Here is a 22,298-nt window from a genome sequence, read left to right as displayed (position 1 = left end):
GGCTGAGGTCTTCCTTTATGCAAGGGGAAATCCCTTTGCTAGTCCCTTCCTTCTGCATCCTTCTTCAGCTGAAGTCATCAAGGCCTGAAAATAGAGGGTTGACAGAGTACAGATATGGTTGGTGTGGGGAGAATGTGTACTATCCAGAACTTCAAATCTGACTCCATCCAGCTCAAAAGTGATGGCCTAAGCCAAGCCAACCTAGAATAAGCCCTAGGACTCTTCCCAGAGCAATTCAAGAAGAAAACCTTTCCTTCCTTTAGAATTATTCCTGAGAGGATGATAGTATGGAGGAACCAGGGTCCACCACTAGGGGAGACCCTGTCCAAGAGCAAAGCAAAACCAAAGAGATAGAGACCAAGCACACGGTAGGAGCCCCTGATCAGGCTATGCCTGAAGACCACCTACACAGAAACTTTTAAGAATATATGTGGGGCTTCCCTGGTGGTGCAGTGGTTAAGAATCCGCCTGCCAATGCAGGGGACACGGGTTTGAGCCCTGGTCCGGGAAGATCCCACATGCTGTGGAGCAACTGGACCCGTGCACCACAACTACTGAGCCTGCGCTCTAGAGCCCACGAGCCACAACTACTGAGCCCGTGTGCCACAACTACTGAAGCCCGTGCCCTGCAATAAGAGAAGTCCGCATACTGCAACAAAGAGTAGTCCCTGCTCGCCGCAACTAGAGAAAGCCCGTGTGCAGCAACGAAGACCCAAAACACAGCCAATAAATAAATAAAAGAAAAAAAATTATAAAAGGATATATGTGAATCAGAATATATCACTGTTTTCTTAAAGCTAATTTGAATTGCTTTCTTTCATACAAAGTAAAAATGTCTTGAGAATTTCAGCTCATGAAGAACAGTGTGGCCTCTAGGCAGCTAGGCTGAGACTTAAGGCCCACATTGCCTGTTGTCAGATCCATTGCAATGCACTGATGACCAGAGCCTGATTCCAAAGTTTCCCTGGGAGAATTTGGGTGCATATAGCTTGTCTTGATGTTTCAGCTTTGCCTTGTCCCTGAGGATTTCCCAGACCATTGGTTCCAGCCCAAAGTGCATCTCTCTGCTCTCCACATTTGTCTGTGCAGTGCATTTGGCACTAAATTATGTGCTATCTCATCTGTTGTCCTTAGCTGGTCTTTAAATCTTGGCAAACTTGGGCTGCTTTTCAACTTTTCTCTTTTTATGTGAACTCCTCCAGGCCAGGGACTGGTTCTTATTGATTTCATTTTTCTACACAGCTTCGGGCTCTGCGCACAGATGGAACTTTTGGGTGGCAGCATGGGACAATGGAAGATACACTGGCTTTGAATCCTAGCTCTGCCACTTGCTATCTGGGTGACCTTCAGCAAGTTACTTAACTGTTCTGAGCCTCATCAGGGTTATTGTGAACACTAAACAGTATAAAATGTCATTCATTTGTTTCTTCATTCAATAAATACTTTTTTATAGAATTTATTTATTTATTTTTGGCTGCGTTGGGTCTTTGTTGCTGCAGGCGGGCTTTCTCTAGTTGCGGTGAGCGGGGGCTCCTCTTCATTGTGATGCACGGCTTCTCATTGTGGTGGCTCCTCTTGCTGCAGAGCACGGGCTCTAGGCGTGCGGGCTCAGTAGTTGTGGCGCACGGGCTTAGTTGCTTCGCGGCATGTGGGATCTTCCCGGACCAGGGCTTTAACCGGTGTCCCCTGCATTGGCAGGCAGATTCTTAACAACTGCACCACCAGGGAAATCCCAGTAAATACTTATTGCATGCACACTCTGTGTCAGGTATGGGGCTAGAAGCTAAAAATACAATGGCTAGTATATCAGTCAAGATATAATTTGGTTGGTAGTAAGCAATGGTGGCAAACACTGTTTCTTTGTTCATTCTGGTACACAGCTAGACTACATTTCTCAGTTTCTCTTGCATTTGGGTGGGGCCGTATGGCTAAGTTCTGGCCAAAGGATTTTGGGGCGGAAGTGATATATGACACTCTCAGGTCTTTCTCCTAAAGCAACTCCAGTGGAATCCTCCACACTCTCTCTTTTTCTTTTTGCCAGCAGATGCAGAGGATCCGATGAAGGCCTCCAAGGTCCTAAAGGTGGGTTGAGTCCCAAGATGGAAAAGGTGTGGGACCCCAAATGACTGTGTGGAGCGAAGCCCTCCTGACAAGCCACTGTGACTGTGACATGAACAAGAAATAACCTTCTACTGTGATAAGCTACTGAGAATTTAGATTGTTTGTTACAGCAGCATAGCCTACCCTGACATCACCTGTGACCAACTTAAGCAAAAGTGAATTTCTTGGAAGGAAATGGACTGCTCATGGAGTCAACAGGAGGCTTGGAGATGGGCAGTTCCAGAGGCCAGGAAGGGGAAATTGTCACATGGAGCGGGCACTGCATCTGGAATCACAGTCTAATCATTTCGATCTCTTTGTCTCAGTATTCAAATTCCTAGGAGGAGGGCTCCATCTGACCTAGTTTTGGCTGTATGCTAAACTAACTTTCTTGGTCACCCAGGATTAAGGGATCACTGAATAATTTCCTTCCTTCACTACACTGAGGCTTTCTTATTCAATGTCAATCCTGTCACGTCCAACAAGTGTTGACTGCATGAGTAATGGGGTTCACACATTCCCCTTTGCTAGAGGAGAGAAAATCTTTGATTTCAATCCCTGCTAATTGTATCTGTTACTGAGCAAGGGCTCATGTACCCACGACAGAGAAAGCCAAATTCTGACAGTGGGTGTTTGCAGCAAAGTAAGGGTTTATTTGCAGGGTGCCAAGCAAGGAGAAGGGGCAGCTCATGTTCAAAAGACCGGAATTCCCCAGTGGATTTCAGGCAAGGGTTTTAAAAGACAGTGTTAGTGGAGAGGGTCATAGGATGCTTGATCAGCTCGTGGACCTTCTTCTGATTGGTTGGTGGTGAGGTAACAGGGTGATGTTTCAGGAATCTCAACCTTCTGGTTCCAATCAGCCTGGGGTCTGCTTCAAAGCAGCATGAAGTCACCATCCTCCACCTGGGTGGGGGGGTCTTAGTTTCTGCAGAACAACTCAAAGGTATGCATCAGATTGTTATCTATTTCCCTTTAGGAGGAACTAGAGTCCTGTGGCTCTTGCCCTAATCATTAATTGCCTGAACCTGCTCTTTGGAACTCAGGGAAGCCCTTGGAGACCAAAGCCTTTTTTTCTACAAGCAAGGAATGGGGGACACAGAGGGACTTTTGTACCTGGGAAGGCCCCGCAGGGTCCTGCTCGGTTTTAATCCCCCCTTTTCTTTGATATTCCTCAACCCTGAGGGGAACAGGGGCGGGACAAGAAAGGGAATAAAGTTTTGGATAGAGAGATTGATCGTAAACTCAGCAGGAGAACTCAGTTTTAGGGGGGCTCGGTTTCATATTTAATAAGAGGAAGAAAACGTCAAAAGGGAACTGAGGGGGAGGTGGATGTCGGGCAGATTGAAAACAAGTGCTCCCCAAATGAGCACACTCCCTTGTCTCTCAGAGTTCCAGCCTGCAGGAGGCCCAGGCTAATCCCATACTTTTACAGGCAGTACAATGGACTGGGATGACCTCCATGATGGAGAAGTACAAGCCAACCAGACTTGGGCCAAGTGGTCAGGGAGAGTTTCCCAGAGGAAGCAACATTTGATCTCAGGCTTTAAGAGTGATGGTGCTGCAAGAAAAAAATGGGGTGCAAGGGGATGGTCACTTCCCAGGTCTCAGGTGAGTCCCTGGGACTGGTTGCCAAGTGAGGGTTCTTGGCTTCACGCAGGAAAGTATTTAAGAGTGAGCCACAGTAAAGTGAAAGCAAGTTTATTTAGAGATACACATTCTGCAGACAGAATGTAGTCCATCTCAGAAGGAACAGCAGCCCTGAAATATGGGGTGGTTAGTTTTTATGGGCTGGGTAGTTTCATAGGCTGATAAGTGGGAGGATTATTCCAACTATTTTGGGGAAGGGGTGGAGATTTCCAGGAATTGGGTCACCACCCACTTTTTGGCCTTTTATGGTTAGCCTCAGAACTGTCCTGGCACCTGTGGGTGTGTCATTTAGCATGGTAATGCATTATTATGCGTGTATAATGAGACTCAAAGTCTACTGGAAGTCAAATCTTCCACCATCTTGGACCTAGTTGGTTCTAACAAGTTTTTGTCGTATCCTCAACAGCTATGTCATTCTTTTAATGGTTGTGCCCTGCCCTCTTCCCTCCTGTCTCAATGGGGATCTCTTATGTAAAGGGAGAGGTAGTGGCAAAGGAAAGAACATATGTAAAGGCCATGAGGTACTATAGTAGATGCAAATTTCTCTCCTTTTTCTCCCACCTAGGGTTTGAAATCAGGAGGAATGCCCTCCTTGATTTTCCGTCATCTCTAGAAAATAGATAAAGGGAAGTAAAATGAAAATGATTTGCAGGTGATATAGTTTTATATCTGGAAAACCCAGGTCTGGGGCTTCCCTGGTGGCGCAGTGGTTAAGAATTGCCTGCCAGTGCAGCGGACATGGGTTCGAGCCCTGGTCCGGGAAGATCCCACACTCTGCAGAGCAACTAAGCCCCTGCACCACAACTACTGTGGCTGCGCTCTAGAGCCCACAAGCCACAACTACTGAGCCTGCGTGCCACAACTACTGAAGCCCACGAACCTAGAGCCCATGCTCCGCAACAAAAAGTAGCCCCTGCTCACTGCAACAAGAGAAAGCCCACGCGCAGCAACGAAGACCAACGCAGCCAAAAATAAAAATAAATAAATAAATAAATTTATAAAAAGAAAAATGAAAAATGTATATGAAGGAAACTTTAAAGCGCTGCTGAATGATGCAAAAGAAGACTGAACTCATGGAATGACAGACTTATTCTTGAAAGAAAAGTCAACAGCATAAAGATGTCGCTTCTTCCCAAGATGATCTATATAATATATGCTATTGCAATTAAAAAAAAAAAACTCCATCTGTTCAGAGCTCACTAATTCTTTAAGGCTCAGCACAAATGCCATCACCTCCTACATGAAGCCCCCCAGTCAGAATGTATTGTTCAGTGTTCCTTGACCTTTATTCTGCTTTCAATCTTTTATTAGAATTGGTGGCAGATAGCTGTGACTCTCCCTTGTGGTTTTGTTTTTTTTTTTTTGGCCGCGCCAGGCAGCTTGTGGGACCTTAGTTCCCCGACCAGGGATTAAACCTGGGCCCCCTGCAATGGAACCGTGGAGCCCTAACCACTGGACCGCCAGGGAAGTCCCTGTGGCTCTCCCTTAAGAATGAGAACTTGAGGGCAAGGACTCTCTCCCACTTCTCTCCATGTATCAGGTTAGTAGGGTTCAAGGTAACATTGACCATGAGGCTTGGCAGGCCTGGAGCCACAGACTTTACCAGAGGTTAGGCACGTGCAGGCTTTGTCTGGAGTGCTGGAAGCAGCTTCCCAGGCCCTCTCCTGGTCTCCTTGTCCCTCTGCTGCCTGGGACCTTGGGCTTGCCATCTGATTCTGCTTCTTGCTATCATTCTACTGGGACCTGTTGTTCATTCCTGCTGTCCTGGAGTCTAAACTTGGCCAGTTCTGGGCACTTTTCTTCATTCTGTGTATCAGGTCCTAGCAACTGGCCTGGCCTCTTTCTGGGAACTAAGTCACCTTAGTCTGTGCCTGGTTTGGGTTTGGAGTCTTCTCTCTCAAACAACGGTTTGGATTCATACCTCACACTGTACACCAAAATAAACTCTTAAGTAGATCAGAGATTTACCTGTTGTTGTTGGGTGTTCTTTTTAAAGCTATAAAAGTACTTGAAGAAAGCATGGACAGAGGCTTCCCTGGTGGTCCGGTGGTTAAGATTCTGTGTTCCCAATGCAGGGGGCGGGGGTTCAATCCCTGGTCAGGGAAATAGATCCCACATGGTGCAGCTAAGAGTTCGCCTGCCGCAACTAAAGATCCCGCACGCAGCAACAGAGATCTTGTGTGCTGCAACTAAGACCCAGCGCAGCCAAATAAATAAATATATAAATATTAAAAAAAAAAAAGAAAGCATGGACAAATTCCTTCAAACATTGGCATGGGAGTATCTTTACAAAGTATGACTCAAAATCCAGAAATCATAAAAGACTGATTAATTCAAGTATAAAAAATAAATTTAAAACTTCTTCTTGGAAAAGTAAAACCATAAGCAAAATCAAAAGACAAATGACAATCTGGGGAAAATACCTGCAAGTCAGTATCACAAATAGTTTATCTCCTAATTACATAAAGAACTCCTAGAAATGTAGGCAAGGGTCCAACAATTCAATAGCAAAGAGGGGCAAAGTACATAAATTGACAGTTCACAAAAAAATTGTGATGGCACCTCTCAGTTTGGCAAAAAAATTCAGAAGTTTGACAATATATCCTGCTGGCCAGTCTGTGTGGAAATAGATACTCTCTGTGTAGCTTAGAGCAGTACACAACTCCTCTGGAGGGTGATTTGGCACAGTCCATCAAAAACACCTTTTGACCCAGCAATTCTACTTTTGTAAATTTATTCTATGGACACTCTGGCACACTTATGTATGTAGATGCACAAGATTTTTATTATTTAGTTATTTATTTATTTTGGCTGCTTTGGGTCTTAGTTGTGGCATGCAGGATCTTTTGTTGCGGTGCGTGCGGGCTCTTGGTTTCAGCTCGTGGGCTTCTCTCTAGTTGTGGTGCACGGGCTCAGCAGTTGCAGCACACGGGCTCAGTAGTTGCAGCGCATGGGCTTCGTTGCCCCGTGGCGTGTGGGATCTTAGTTCCCAGACCGGAGATCTAACCCGTGTGCCCTGCGTTGGAAGGCGGATTGTTAACCACTGGACCACCAGGGAAGTCCCCAAGATTATTTTTTACAGTATTGATTTTGTTAGCAAAAGAATGGAAAACATATTATCTTGGGTCACATGCTTAACCCTGACATGGAGTCAATCCACCCAAACTTTAAACACTGAGAGTGGAGGAGAGGTACCTTCTGAGCAAAACTGAGGTTATCAGAAGAAGGGACAGGAAAAAAATAGGAGTCCCCTGCGTCATTTATGTTCTTCCAGTGTAACAAGATGGAGACAACTTCCTTCATCAGAATGTTCCAGAGCAAACACAGCTGATATGACACTTGTGGTAAGATTTCAAGGTGTGTTCAGGTAACCAGCGATGGTGGCTAAACCACCTTTTAAGGATGGCAGTTTCTGATGAGGGCCCTTTGCTTTGCTGAGCAAATGATGAGTGTGCATATGCAAATATGGGGTAGCATCCAGGGCAATGATAAGTCTCCTCTCTGTATAATAATGAGGAGAGAAACTTGAGATTTGGAATGAAATTCTGCAGGGAGAGAAATGAACTAGACTGCCAGGCACTATGAGAGATGATGGGCTAAAGAAAAAATGAGCCAGTAGCAGTTTTGCTGATGAAGGATTGTAGAAAAAGCAGAGAGTGTGAATGAGGGTTTTAGGTTGTTTGCAATGGGATGTGTGATGTAAGTCTCCTCTTCTGTATCCTTATGAAATCTTTAGTAAAGATGGGTCCCTGTTGCTTTGGTACACGGTTACTCTGTTGAGGATGGCACTGCCCCAGCAGCATTAGAAACATGTGGGCTGTTTTTACTGGTCACAGTGACTGCTGGGAGTGAGGGCATGGTCATTACTGTCTCGGTGGCCAGGATCATGCTAACTGGTGAGATGTTTCTCACACACGGCCAGTCGCACCCCCATTGGAAACGCTGCTTTGGTGTGAGTCAATTGTTTTGGGAAATTTGAAGATGTTTTGGGTTTTGCATCCAGGTTGATGTAAAGCAAAAAGCAGAGCACACAGGAGCCAGAGGACAAAGACACAGCTGACACCTGGGTTACACCTGCATATAAGACTTTTGATTATAGGGACTTCCCTGGTGGCGCAGTGGTTAAGAATCCGCCTGCCAATGCAGGGGACACGGGTTCAAGCCCTGGTCTGGGACGGTCCCACGTGCCACAGAGCAACTAAGCCCGTGCGCCACAACTACTGAGCCTGCACTCTAGAGCCCACGAGCCACAACTACGGAGCCCGAGTGCCACTACTACTGAAGCCCACGTGCTACAACCACTGAAGCCCGCATGCCACAACCACTGAAGCCCGCATGCCTAGAGCCTGTGCTCCGCAACAAGAGAAGCCACCGCTATGAGAAGCCCGAGCACCACAACAAGGAGTAGCCCTCGCTCGCCGCAACTAGAGAAACCCCGCGCACAGCAACAAAGACCCAACGCAGCCAAAAATAAATTTATAAAAAAAAGACTTTTGATTATATTGTAGCTACATCACTTAATTTCTCTTTTTATATCTTCCTTCATTACAGCCCTAGATTTATTTCCTCTTTGTTGTCTGCTTCATAATAAATCACCCTTTTCTTTTTTAAATTAAAAAAAAATTTTTTTTTTTTTGGCCAGAGCACCGCACAGCTTGTGGGATCTTAGTTCCCTGACCAGCAATCAAACCCATGCCATCAGCAGTGAAAGCCTGGAGTCCTAACCACTGGACCGCCAGGGAATTCCCATAAGGTGTCCTTTTAATTTTCTGCATTTTACATTTTTTCCCATTAGGTCTCATCTGCATATAAAATAAAGATATTTTGCACTCAATTTGTATTCATTTGTCCACAGACCAGGGCTCATCTTCTCTTTTGTCGGCACCATATTTTTGGAACCATCTATGATCTTTTATTACCCTCACCATTTTCGTTAGCCATTAAAAAAGTAATTATTTATGGATTTCCTAAATTTAGATGTTGTTTGGGAAATAATTTAGGTAAAAATAACTCTTAAACACACTCTTCAGAATTGAGGTATTGCAACTTCGCAGATTTTTTTCTATTAATAATATATATGCCCTGCTTCATTCTCCCAAAGTTTGCCAGGTCAACAGAAATCCATCTCAACAACTAGCTAACGGTGAAGGTGGAGGCGGGGGTTGGGCTTGAGCTGGAGGGTCTCTGATCTGAAGGTTGCCAGGGGCTCAGTGAAGCTGTAGGAGGCCTGGGTGTGTCTTGAGGTTGGGTGGTCTTGATCTTGCATGATGTGAGCCTCAGGCACTTTCTGTCTTTTAAGGACACAGTCAACAGACAATTAGCCAGGTCTTCTGTCAAGGGATCGCCCAGTGGTTGATTGGGGTTGTGGACAATTGGTTTTTCATAGTCCTACAAGAAAGGAGCTGTGATGGCTCCTTATGGGTTCCCTTAAAGGGCAGACCCTTCCTATAGTGTTCTGGTTATGGATTGTTGCAGGTTCTGGGTATGTATTTTTGTCTCCCAAAACCTAATAACTTAAAACGACAACTTATTATCTGTCACAGTTCTGCAGATTGACCAGGCCTAGCTGGGTGGTTCTCATTTGGGGTCTTTCATGCAGTTGTAGTCAGACAAGTGCTGGGCCTGGAGTCTTCCCAAGTCATGACTGGGCTCAACCATCCAAGATGGCCTCTTCCCTCACATGGCTGGTGCCTCCACTGGGCCAGCTGTCATGGATGAAAGCTGGTCAGGCAACACTCTCTTTCTTCCCACCGTCTTTCCATGTGGCTAGCCAGAATTTCCTCACAGCATGGCATTCTTACGTAATTGGATTTCTTACATGGTGGCTGACTTGCCCCAGAGGGAATATTCCATGAAACCTGGGCAAAAGCTATAAGCTTTCTAAGATCTAACTTTGGAAGTCATGCTCCCTTCCACTCCAATTCATTGGTCAGAATTGAATTCCCAGGGCCAGCCCAGGTTCAAGGGCAGGGGACTACATAAGCCTGAGAATACTGACAGATATGATTCAGAGGGGGCTCATCTTTACACACATGGTCATGTGTACCAGTCAGGAAAGGCCAGGTTATGCTGCAGTAACAAACTACCTCAAAATCTCAGTGCCTCAAAACACAAAATTTATTTATTGCTTGTTCTGCTGGTCTGGTGTGGGTCTGGAAGGGGTTCTGTCCCATGTAGTCACTCATTTCATGGTACCACAATTTCAACATGGTGCCTCAGGGTTCACTATGGCAGGGGAGAGCAGAATGGAAGGGAATTGCCCAGGCAAGGAAATGCTCTGGCCCAGAAGTGACATGGGTCACTTCTACTCAGTTGGCATCATCCTACCCAACTGTAAGGAATAGGGACATGTAAACCTCCTCTGTACTTGGAAGAGAACAGGGGCAGATATTGCTGGACACTAGGGGTCTGTCCCCCATGATGCTGTACCCATGGATGATTCCTGTTGGATATTTCCGGTGGATGTTACAACTAGTTAAGTCTTCAGACACTATTTCTCCGATATCATATTAATGACTGTTTATTAACTGCCCTTTATTCCACAGGAGGAGGACACTTGGTAGGAGACATGTGAGTTTGGCCTTTGGGATGAGTAGGATTTTGAAAGGAAGGAAAAGGGATTAGGAAAATGTCATTCCAAGAGGTCGAACAACCTAAGCATAGGCTCAGAGACATGAAAGAGGCTGCTGTTTTCCAGGAGCCATGAGGATTCTGGCTAGGTGAGAGAGAGGAGATTGAAAGGAGGAATGGAGCTAGGATGGAGATAGTAATTAATAACTAAAATGGTTGAAAATCTTTTAATATGCCAGACATAGTTCTAAATACTTCATGGTGCTCTGCTGGGTCTCTTCCATCTCCCCTTCTCTACCTAACCCTGGGCCCAGGAGGTTGGCCTCTATGAACTGTATCACCAGCCTCCCTTGGTCTCTGGCTCCTAGTTGGATTTATGCAATGGGGAGCCCCAGCAGGAGAGAGAGGGAGGGAAGAGAGTGAGGTCAGTGTATTTATCCCACTGGCTTCCTCCCTGCAGGATCACCTTGGCTGGATGCTTCCTTCAGCTGCTCTCACATGATTCTCCCTTGCCAGATTCTGGCAACCATTCCTCCTCTAGCCCCTTTAGGCCTAGGGGTACTAGTAGTCCTGCTGTTACTAGACCTGGGGTATTGCATTATCCTTTGTACGGTTTCCTTAAACCCCTTTTGAAACACCCCTTTGTCAATTCTTCAAATCTGAATTAGAGTTTCTTGATAGAAACTGACTGACACAGGTACCTACCCAGACAGTTAGGTACTGGTGTTGTTCCCATTTGATGGATGAGGAAACTGAGGTACAGAGAGTTTAAGTGACTTGTTCAAGGCCACACAACTAGTAAGAGGCAGAGTAAAGACTCAACCCAGAGACTCTGGTTACAGAGTTTCAAAGACTGTCAAAGGCCTTGAATGACAGGTTAGAGAGAGTGTGTTCCCATCACCTATAGAGGGTGCCAGACACTCACCCTTTTTTCCCTTCTTTCATTAAGTCCATATTGAGTGCTACTGTTAACACCTATGTCTTTTGAGAAACTAACATGTTTCTTCATCTGCAAAATGGGAGAATTCTCCAGCTTCTAACAGCCTGGTAGAATTGTGGTGGGGCTCAGAGAGATCTTGGCCATTGAAAGAGCTATTGTGGAGCTTGGGATGGAGCATGTGACCAAGGTCCAGCCAATCAGAGCACCATATTCCCCCTGGTTGCAGTGATTGGTTCAGGAGCGATCCAATGAAAGCCAATGGGATTATATTCCTGGAACATTTGTAGAAGAGGTATACTCTCTTCTCTACCAGGCTTCAACCTGGGAGAAGATAAAGCCTGGGTATGTAGAGCCCACCATGTGGACCGCCATAACCAAGGAAGCAGAACCAAGAAATGGAGAAAAACTGAGTTCTATGACATCACTTCAGATCCAGAATCCAGCCATGTCTAAAATGCATGCGACCATTTGGATCTCTCCCAGAGACAATATAGTCCCTTTTTTCCATATGATAGTTAGAATTCCAACTCTAGAGTCCCAACTTTGTCACTTGCAGTGGAAAGAGTCTTGGCACAGTACAAGACAGCTTGGAGTGGGAAGAGGAGTTGGGGACACTGCAGCAGTCAGGTGAACTTCTATTTATCCCGCAAGACCCAACTAAAATGTTACAATTTCTGTTTAGCCTCCCAACTACTCCCCCTGCCATAGCTAGAAGGCTTGTACACACCTCTGTTATAGCACCTCTCACACTATACTGTAATTTTGGGTGGCTGTTTCCACCACGAGGCAGTGAACAATTTGCCTGAATCTTATTCATTTTGGAACTCCTAGGTTTTGCAAAAGGTCTAGCAGAAAGTTAATACTAACTCATTGAATGTTGAACAAATAACTGAATGAATGAGACCAAGGCAGTAGCAACAGGAATGGGCAGGAGGAGATGGATGGGGGCCATCCCTGCAGTGCCAACAAAAAGCAATAGCAGCCTTAAATCTTTTTTTGGAATAGACAGGCCTGAGATTAATATTAATAACAGAATGTTATTTAGTTGACTTGGACAAAATCCCTGGAGTAAAATTAATAATAGCTGTGATTTATTGCATGCCTTATGTGCTAGATGTTTTGTGTACATTAAATTTAATCTTCACTCTAGCCTGGCAATGGAGGTATGATGGATGTGTGGTGACTCCAACAAATCCAGGGGAGGATTCTTTAAGTCAATTATAGCAATTCCATCTTCCTCCACATGGCTAGTTCAGGGATGGGCAGGCCTGGGTCAATTAGGACCGGTAGGATAAAGCTTACTGCCATGAGATAGGACATGAGAAAAGGTGCTCTCTCTTGCTGGATGTGAACAGGGAATTTTGTGGCCCTGGCTGGCCCTGGCAGCCATCTTGAGGACACGGCTGATACATGGAGGATCGCAGAGCCAAGAAAATCCTAGAGGAATGGATCCAGGGCTCCCATCACTCCCAGCCTGATGCTGACTTATTTCTGGTTGTCCAGTCATGGGAGTTATGCGAGCCAAAGGCATAACTCTTATTGAGGGTGAGTTGACTTTCTGTTATTTCATCCAATTACATGGTGAGAAAATTAAGACTTCTATAGTCCCCTGCTCAATATACCTCAGCTAGCGGTAAGAGTTTCCCACTTCAAATCTGTCTCATCCTAAAGCCTTTGCTCATCACTAAACTGAGCCAAGAAAGGACAAGTCACTTGGCATCGATCCTGATTCATCTGTTTATCTTTTTTAAAAAAAATATTATATATTTATTTGGCTGCACCCGTTCTTAGTTGTGGCACTCTCCGGAGTCTTAACCACTGGGCCACCAGGGAAGTCCCTGTTTATCTTCTGAGGTGGCTTCTCTTGTACATGCAGCTTATGCTGCCTAGGAGATTCTATGTCCCCTGTCTTTGCCTAGCAAACTACAACATGTCATCCAGGCCACAGCTAAATAAATGTCACTTCCTGACTGCCTCTCCATACCAACCTCCAAGATTAGCTTAGATCCCTTGGCTATTAACTCTCAAGTGGTTTGTATTTTACTTTAATGCTCTTATCACAATTGTAAGTGATGACTTATTATTATTTTTTAAATTAATTTATTTATTTTATTAATTTATTTTTGGCTGCGTTGGGTCTTCCTTGCTGCGTGCCTGCTTTCTCTAGTTGCGGAGAGCGTGGGCTTCTCATTGCGGTGGCTTTTCTTGTTGCGGAGCACGTGCTCTAGGCACGTGGGCTTCCGTAGTTGTGGCTCGCCGGCTGTAGAGTGCAGGCTCAGTAGTTGTGGCGCAGGGGCTTCGTTGCTCCGCGGCATGTGGGAACTTCCCGGACCAGGGCTTGAACCCTTGTCCCCTGCACTGGCAGGCGGATTCTTAACCACTGCGCCACCAGGGAAGCCCGACTTATTTTGTAATACTTTTAAAATAATTTGTTTCTCTATTCCATAAGGGCCCAAGTGTGTCTGTTTTGCTCAGCACTGAATCCTTGGAACAGTGGTTGTCACTTAGTGGGCAACAATATTTGATGAAAGAATAAACGAAAGCGGTTGGTTTCTGTAGCCGTGAGTTATATCAGCAGTTCTCCAAGGGTGATCCTGCAGCATAAGCATCACCTGGGAACTTGTTAGAAATGTAAATCATGAGCTTCTACTGATTAGAAGCTCTAGGAGTGGGGAACGGCAATCAGTGTTTCAACAGGTCCTCCAGGTGATTCTGGTTCATGCTGGAGTTTGAAAGCCACTATACAGATTTGCTATCCAGCCTATGCACAGTAGCAGCACCTCTGCTGCCTGGGATTGTTTCTCGCTTATGTTTCTTAAACTCAGCACTTTCACAAGTAAAGTGGTTGGAGGAAAGGAACAGGAACCCAACACACCTTTGCCCTCTGAGATCCTCTGCAGTTGCTGTTCCTTCGACTTTGATCACGCTTCCCGCTACTGACTTCATCCTTCAGGCCTCAGTTTACATTTCCATCCCTCCCTTCCATTTTCTATCTCGGGACCCTGCGTGTTTGTTGCGTTCATTTCAGTCACAGCACTTCTCGTTTCTTACAATTAATTTATTCACTTGCTCTCTACTTGCTGCTTATCTGCCTCCTTGAGGGCAAAGACTACAGTAGTCTTGTTTACTACACTAGTCCTAGCACCCACAGCGGCGCCAGGTCCACGGCAGGGCTAAAATGTGTGGGCTGAATGGATGTAAGTTCCACAAGGGCAGAGGCTGCGTGCCGCCGACTTCTAGCCGGGTGCTGGGCACGCAGAAGGCGCTCCATGAAGATATGGGGAATGAATGAGCGCAGGAAACGAAAGAGAAATCGCCACTTTACCAAGGTGGCAGGTCCGGTACCCTTTACCAACATGGCCGCCGGCCCGCGTGGACTGGCGGAGGGCGCCGGGCGCGGGGCGGGGCCGAATGGGGGCGGGGCCAGAGGGAGCCGTCAGGTGCGGCCCCGCCCCGCGCCCCCCCCCCCCGCCCCCGGCCTCCGCCCGCTCGATTCCGGATTGGTCCGGTTCCAGCGCCGCAGCCCGGCGGCCGCGCCGTGGGGCCGCGCCGGGCACTCGCCACTTCCGGCGCGTTGGGGCTGTTGGTTGGGGGCGGTTGCGCGGCGCGAGCGGGCAGCTCTGGAGCGGGCGTGCGCAGGGATGCTCCGGGGGGCGGCGGCGGCGGCGGCCGTGTGGGCTAGGGCGGCAAGGATAGCTCGGGCCCTCGGGCCTTTCCCTTGAGCCGCCCGCTCGGGCTGCGCCGCCGAGGCCCCTTCAGCCTCGGGGTCGGGCCCACCGCCGCTTCTGAACGCGGGGGCCGGGGAGCCCCTGCCTGGGCCCGGAGCCTCCCATTGGGGGTCGGGCCCGGGCGGGGGGCCCCGAGCCGCTGCTCTCCTCGCCGGCCTCCGAGCCCCATTTCCTGCTTTTTCAGTTTCCTTGCGGAGGGGTGGGTGGGTCTGGATGAATTGTTCCGGGGGTCCCCGATGAGGCGGGCCGGGGGGCCGCGCTCTTTATAGAGGGTCCCCGCGGGGCCCGGGTGGGGAGGCGGTTGTCTTTGCATGGGTGGGGGACTTCCCGAGCCTGCCGGGACCATGACCTGAACTGTGCGAGCGGGACGTGTCCGAAGCCCGAGAGCTAGCTCACCTGAGCCGCCCTCTTCCCCGGCCAGCATGGTAAGTGGGGTCGGAGCCCCTTCTCTCCCGGGTGCCGGGTCTGAGCGGTGGGAGCGGGCCCGGGACTGCTGAGCCATCGCTTCTCCCCAGGGCGGGGAGAGGCGCGTGCCGAGCCCGACAGTGACACATGCGTGCAGGGTTTGCAGCCGGGCTCTGAGCTCCCATCCCCCCCGCCCCTCGGGATCGCTCAGAACTGGGAGGGACCTGGACGCGGAGCGGACACAACCCTTGCATCTGGTGTTTGCCTCGCTTACATTGTAGCAGCTCATCATGATGGTAGCTATCATTTATTTATTGAGGGCTTACTATGTGCCAGGCGCTGTGCTAAAGTGATTGACATGTGTTATTTAATTAGCACACCAGCCCTGTGTTCTGAAGTGGGGACACTGAGGCACAGAGCAACTAATTACCCAGCTCAAGGTCACTCTTAAGTAACAGTGGCAAGATTTGAACCCAGGCAGTCTGATTTCAGAGCTCCTATTTGACAGAATACACTTCACAGAGCTGGAGGGAGTCTTGCTGTAGGTTTATATAGGGGGCAGCTGAGAGGGTTTGTGGTTTTCAGAGGTTACTTACTTAGATATAGGAACTAGAAGTCAGGAACTGTCCTATTCTTTTGACACCCGTTCTGCCTTTCTTTTTGCTACACGCTCTGGCCTTTTCCCTGGTAGTGCCTGGAGAACTCTTCATCTTTCTAGATCTAGTTCAGAAGCCACTTCTGAAGATAACATTCCACATTTTCCAGACCCAAAGGCACTGTCAGTACTCCCTTAGGTTTGTGCAGTCACATCTGTTTTTAAGCATTTGTCTTATTGTAATTGTCTATTGCAGTAGACTCAATTCTCTCAAAGATGAAATTGTCTGAACTTTTATCTGCCCCAGCTTTTGGTACATAGTAAGCCCACAGGGGCTGGTTGCCTGGCCTGTGTTTGACCACCTCCAGTTACAGAAGTGTTCTTAAGGTTGCCCATTTTACACCTTCCACACTAATGGTTCAGTAGAGAAGGGGATGCAGTGACATCTGTAATATAGCTTGTTCAGGCCAGTGGGGTTTTCAGAAGTTTCAAGGGGCCTGTGGGTTATGTGTTAGGTTCTGGGCAGAGAAAGAAGACCTAAGGCGTAGCCCTTGCCTTTGTGGGGCTTACAACCAGTCAGATAAAATGCACCATTAATGCCAAGCAGCACTGTATAATAGATACTGTATGTAGGATAGTGGCAGATCAGTTAAGCTCTCTGAGTCCCAGTTTCCTCAGCTATAAAATGTGGAGACAGGGATTTTCTAATGAATAATCTAAAGGTATGAGGTATAATATTTAGTGAATGATGAAAGTAGTATTCAGTAATCCTTCATTGATTCTTTCAATGAATTTTTTTTAAATGGTGGTAAAATATACGTAATATAATGTTTACCATTTTAACCATTTTTAAGTGTATAGTTCAGTAGCATTAAGTACATGCACTTTGTGTGCGTCCATCCCCAGAACTATTTTCATCTTGTAAAACTGAAACTGTACCCATTAAACAGTAACTCTCATTCCCTTCTTCCCTGTCCCCTAGTGACCACTATTCTACTTTCTGTCTCTCTGAATTTAACTACTCTAGGTCCCTCATATAAATGGAATTGTACAGTTTTTGTCTTTTTGTGACTGGCTTATTTCACTTAGCAAAATGTCTGCGAGGTTCATCCGTGTTATAGCATCTGTCAGGATTTCCTTCCTTTTTAAGACTGAATAATATTCCATTGTGTGTGTAGACCACATTTTGTTTATCCAATCATCTGTTGATGGACACTTGGATTACTTCCACCTTTTGGCTGTTGTGAGTAATGCTGCTGTGAACATGGGTGTACAAATCTTTTAATGAATTTTAAGTAGCCACTATATTCGAGGCTCTAGCGAATGTCAGGTAAACAAGACAGACACGTACCTCCCCTCGGGTAGCTGACAACGTTGCTTTAGAACCTTTGGACAGAATTTTATTGTTTATCAACTTAAGCTGGCCAAGCACTCTTGTATTCAGGTTTCATTTTAATTGGCAGTCAGGAGAGTGTTATGAAAATGACCACCTTTGAGCAATTAATTGTAAAGTAGTAGTAGTTGACTTCATGATTACCATTTACAATTTTTTCTGAGGTAAGTTTTGAGTCAAGTTTTCTGTAACCTATCCCTCACTTATTTTAGCACACAGTGGGTGACCACAGCGGATGTAAAGTGAATAGGACTGTCAAATTACGTCCTTTTTGCAGTACTGACACCAGGGGGTTCATCTGTAGGTGTCCCAGGTTCAGGGGTGTGGATGGGGCAGGCCTTGTCCCTGAATGCAAGGAAGCCATTGCCTGATTTGTGTCTTACCGGAGGAGGGTCTTTTGCCTGGGATCACAGTTCTTTATTCCAGGAACTTTTTTCTGTTTCTTACTGACTTACCATTTTTACTTTAAAGAGCCTTTAAAGAGTTGGCAGGTAAGTTTGGGCCTTTGTAATATCTTCTTTTTAAAACTTCAACTCGCTAATAAGATGAAAATGGTGTAATATGATAGAACTACCATTTATTAAGTATCTACACTAAGCTAGCTGTTTTTCATTTATTTGGTTTTTCTTTCAGTCACTCAGTATCAGTTAAGCACACGAACACTGCTAGGTTGGTTACCTTATTGCCATTACTACCAGAGGAGGAGATGAACAGACCTGGTGTAGGATACCTGTTTAACAAGTGGTGGAGCTGGCATTTGGGTCCAAGGTGCTCTTCTCCAAAGCCTGTGCTCCTTGAGGTACAGGTGCTTCCTCACGTGGAAGTTGGTTGGGAATGTCATCCAACTATATTTTATTTGGTTCTGAGATAGTGATGAGGGCTGGGGAGCATGGGAATTTCCTTTAAACTGTCCCTCTAGGAGGAGGGATTTTGACCTGCAAATTTAGAACTAGTTAAAAAAGATTTGTAGTTGCAGTACAGAATTCCTAGAACAGTTAAACTGTAACTACATTTGATTAAATCATCATTTTGGGTTGAATTCCCATGAGTTCTCAAGTGATGTAACATCTTAGAGGTTACCACTACTTCTCTGAAAAGTTGTTACTTAATATCAAATGAGCTTTGCTTATTATGGAAATTTTGTGCAAAATTGAACCCTTACTTAAATTAGCACTTTTTTTTCTTTTTTAGTTGCTTAGAAGATTGCTTTGGTTACAAAGTCTTCTCATTTTTGAACTCTATATTTTTATTATGTTTGGCCATGCCACGAGGCATGTGGGCTCTTAGTTCCCCACCAGGGATTGAACCTGTGCCCCCTGCAGTGGAAGTGCTGAGTCTTAACCACTGGACCAGCAGGGAAGTCCGCCTTCTCATTTTTCTTTTTAATTAATTTATTTTATTTTTGGCTGTGTTGGGTCTTTGTTGCTGTGCATGGGCTTTCTCTAGTTGCGGCGAGCAGGGGCAACTCTTCTTTGCGGTGCGCGGGCTTCTCATTGCTGTGGCTTCTCTTGTTGGGGAGCACGGGCTCTAGCTAGGTGCATGGGCCTCAGTAGTTGTGGCTCGCGGGCTCCAGAGCGCATGCTCAGTAGTTGTGGCGCACGGGCTTAGTTGCTCTGCGATATGTTGGGATCTTCCTGGACCAAGGCTCAAACCTGTGTCCCCTGCATTGGCAGGTGGATTCTTAACCATGGAGCCACCAGGGAAGCCCTACCTTCTTATTTTTGACTGTCACGTTCCATGAATGGTCCCTGTAATGCAGGGAAGATCAGACCTTAAATTTGGCCACTCAGTTGGTGTGTCTTCCGTTAGTTCAGCAACTGTGTTGGATTGTGCACCGGGGCAGGAGGCGTAAAGAAGCTGTGGTGGGGGAGGGAGATGGCAGGGAAAGGTTCAGCGGTGCTCAGAGGGTCTCTGTGGCAATCAAGGCATTAGAGGTTGTCTGGGAGACAAGTAAATATCCAGAAATGACTTGAACAGCTTTTGAAAAAATTAGTAGATGACATGGTTCAAATGATAAAATTACCTGCTAAGCAGACCCCCAAAGCACTATTAATGTGGTACAGAGAAGTAATTCTGTACAATAGGCCAGAGCTTTTGAGTGCCTCAGTTTATTCATTTGTTTATTGACTTCCCTCATCAAGCTTAAAATCCCAGGTACTGTGGATACAATATGTTAAAGAGTCTGTATTTATAGGGCTTAGCATATGCCAGGCTAATGAGTTTACATATGTTAACTCATTTACTCTTTCAAACAATTCCAGGAGGCAGAGGCTATTGTTATTTCCCATTTTCTTTTCTTTTCTTTTTTTTTTTTTCTTTATCTTTGGCTGCATTGGGTCTTCATAGCTGCGCTCGGTCTTTCTCTGGTTGCGGCGAGCGGAGGCTACTCTTCCTTGCGGTGCACGGGCTTCTCATTGCGGTGGCTTCTCTTGTTGCAGAGCACGGGCTCTAGGCGCGCAGGCTTCAGTAGTTGTGGCACTCGGGCTCTAGAGCGCAGGCTCCGTAGTTGTGGTGCACAGGCTTAGTTGCTCTGTGGCATGTGGGATCTTCCCAGACCAGGGCTCGAACCCGTGTCCCCTGCGTTGGCAGGCGGATTCTTAACCACTGTGCCACCAGGGAAGTTCTTATTTCCCATTTTATAGATGAGAACATTCAAGGCCCAGAATGGTTAGGCAGCTTCTCACGCTCACACAGCAACCAAGTGGCGGGACTGGCATTCAGAGCCAGGCAGTCTGCCTCAAGAGTCAGTGCTCTCAACTGTTACACTTTCACCCCAGGAGGGATAATATTGTCCTTGCCCTCTAGAAGTCAGTTTATTGAGGAAATGGGGCATATATTCTGGTAATTATGAGAGGCTGTGGTAAGGGTGACCATAGTAGAAGAATGCATTGATGCAAAGGTGGCATACCTGAGGACAGGGAACAGGGAAGATTTCCCAGGAGGAATATTTGAGTCTTGAAGGGTTAGGAAGAGTTTGACAGTTGGACACGGAAAAAAAGGGCCTTCTAATTGAAAGTTTGCAGATAGTTACAAAGATTAGATATAAATCAATAAAGATAATAGAAAATAATAGGTGTCAGGGGTGGAAGTGAAAGAAGGAATTAACAATTGTTGAGTGCTTAGGACTTTGTAGGGCTTTATGTGCATATATACGCACAGTACACAAACATGCTATTTTTTCTCATCGTGAATACCTTTATTCCTACTTTCCTGGCCAGCTGCTGCCCCATTTCCTTGTTCCTCTTTGCAACAAAACTCCAGGAAGGAGTGGTCTTTAATTCCTCACCTTCCATTCTCTCCCAAGCTCACTTGTCAAGGTCCCACCCCGCTGCTGTTGAACGCAGGGGTTAGTTCTCATCTTAGTCAATCTGTCAGTAGCATTGGACATGTTGAATACTCCCCCTTCTGTTAAAGTCTTTCTTCACCTGGCCTCCAGGACACTAAAATGTGCTTTTGGTTTTCCGCCATCTTACTGGATATTTCTTCCTCATCGCACTGATCTTTGAACAGCTGGAGTGCTCTAGGCCTCAGACCTAGTTAGCTCCCAGGCCAGACCTCCCTCCTGAGCCGCAGTTCTCATGTATCCAGCTGCCTACTTGACATGCAAGCTTGTTTGTCAGGCATGTCAAATGTAACCTGTCTAAAACCCAACTCCCGACTTTCCCCTTAATTCTTTTCTACCCACAGTCTTCTCTTTCTCAGTTGGGGGCAGCTCCATCCTTCTAGTTGCTTGTGGCAAAAACTTGGAGTCATCCTTGACTTTTCTTTCTCTCATATCCCACGTCTGGTCCGTATCAGGAAGGCTGATTGTTTTCTACCCTCGAAATGTAGCCAGGATTTTATCACTTCTTGTTCCCTCCACTGCTGTCTCTCTAGTTTAGGCCTTCATCATCTCTTGCCTGAATTACTGCAGTTGCCTCCTAACTGTTCTCCTAGCTTCTGACCTTGTTCCATGATAGACTGTTTTAACACAGTAGCCTCAGTGATCCTTTGAAAAATCTAAGGCAGATCATGTCTTTGTTTTGTTCCCATGGCTCCTCATCTCACTTAGAGCGAAGGCCACAGTGGCCCACATGCGCATCCATGGCCTACTCTGCCCTCCATATTCTGGCCCATGGTTACACTCTGAACCCATCTCCTGCTACTCTCCCCTTGGCTCACTCTTCAACTACCCTGGCCTCCTTGCGGTCCTTCAGATGCTCCAGGTGTGTGCCTGCCTCAGGGCTTTGGCCTGGCTGTTGCCGCTGCTTGGACTGCACTTTCCCCTAGATCTCTCTGACCAGCGGGACCTTCTTCAGGCCTTCTCAAGAGTCATCTTCCGGTGAGGCCAGTGCTTACCACCCTGTTTAAAGTTGTAATCCCATCTCAGAACTCCCAGTCCTTCACATCCTGCTTTACTTTTTGTAGCATTTACACTTTTAAACCTTTTACATGGTTAATGTTATTTATGAAATCTATTTTTTGTTATCTCTTTGTGCTAAAATATTAACCCCTAAAGCTTTGCTCTGTTCACTGATGTATCGCGAGAGTCTAGAACAATTCCTGGCATGGTAGACAGTTACATTGTAGTTAGGAATGCTGTGGAGGTCTTGGGTGTTCAAGACCTTTAGAAAAAGGGAGTAAATAGAACTTGCACAGAGGGTGTATTTCAGAAGAGAAGGGTGTAACTAAATGTGTAGCGTTAAGAAAGGATCTATAATAGACTGGTTTGGCAATGGTGGAGATTTTTGTGAAGAAGTAGTTGGGGAGAAAGCTTATAAAAGCAGTTAAGGGCTGGGTTATGGAGGGCCTCCAGTACTACTCAAGGGAGTTTGGCTTTGTTTTTTGGCTGATTTTTCCTTAAAGGAACATTAATCCATCTACTGTGTGCAGGTTAGATTGGTGTGGGAAACCAGATAGGACACCATGCCTGTGTGGATG

At 46.4% G+C, this 22,298-nt stretch overlaps 1 protein-coding gene across 1 annotated transcript in view; it reads left to right on the top strand.

The window, feature by feature from the left end:
• The first annotated feature begins 14,785 nt into the window (after positions 1–14,785).
• Positions 14,786–22,298, top strand: part of XPO6 (exportin 6) — a 113,251-nt gene continuing 105,738 nt past the window's right edge. The window contains exon 1 of the mRNA XM_059896570.1: positions 14,786–15,410. Within this exon, the coding sequence (XP_059752553.1) occupies positions 15,408–15,410 (3 nt within the window). The 5' untranslated portion in view covers positions 14,786–15,407. The remainder of the gene's footprint in view (positions 15,411–22,298) is intronic.

The sequence above is a fragment of the Balaenoptera ricei genome, chromosome 15 (assembly GCF_028023285.1).
Source record: "Balaenoptera ricei isolate mBalRic1 chromosome 15, mBalRic1.hap2, whole genome shotgun sequence".
Taxonomy (NCBI): domain Eukaryota; kingdom Metazoa; phylum Chordata; class Mammalia; order Artiodactyla; family Balaenopteridae; genus Balaenoptera; species Balaenoptera ricei.
The sequence above is the reverse complement of the archived record's forward strand: the minus strand, read 5'-3'. Positions and strand labels throughout refer to the sequence as shown.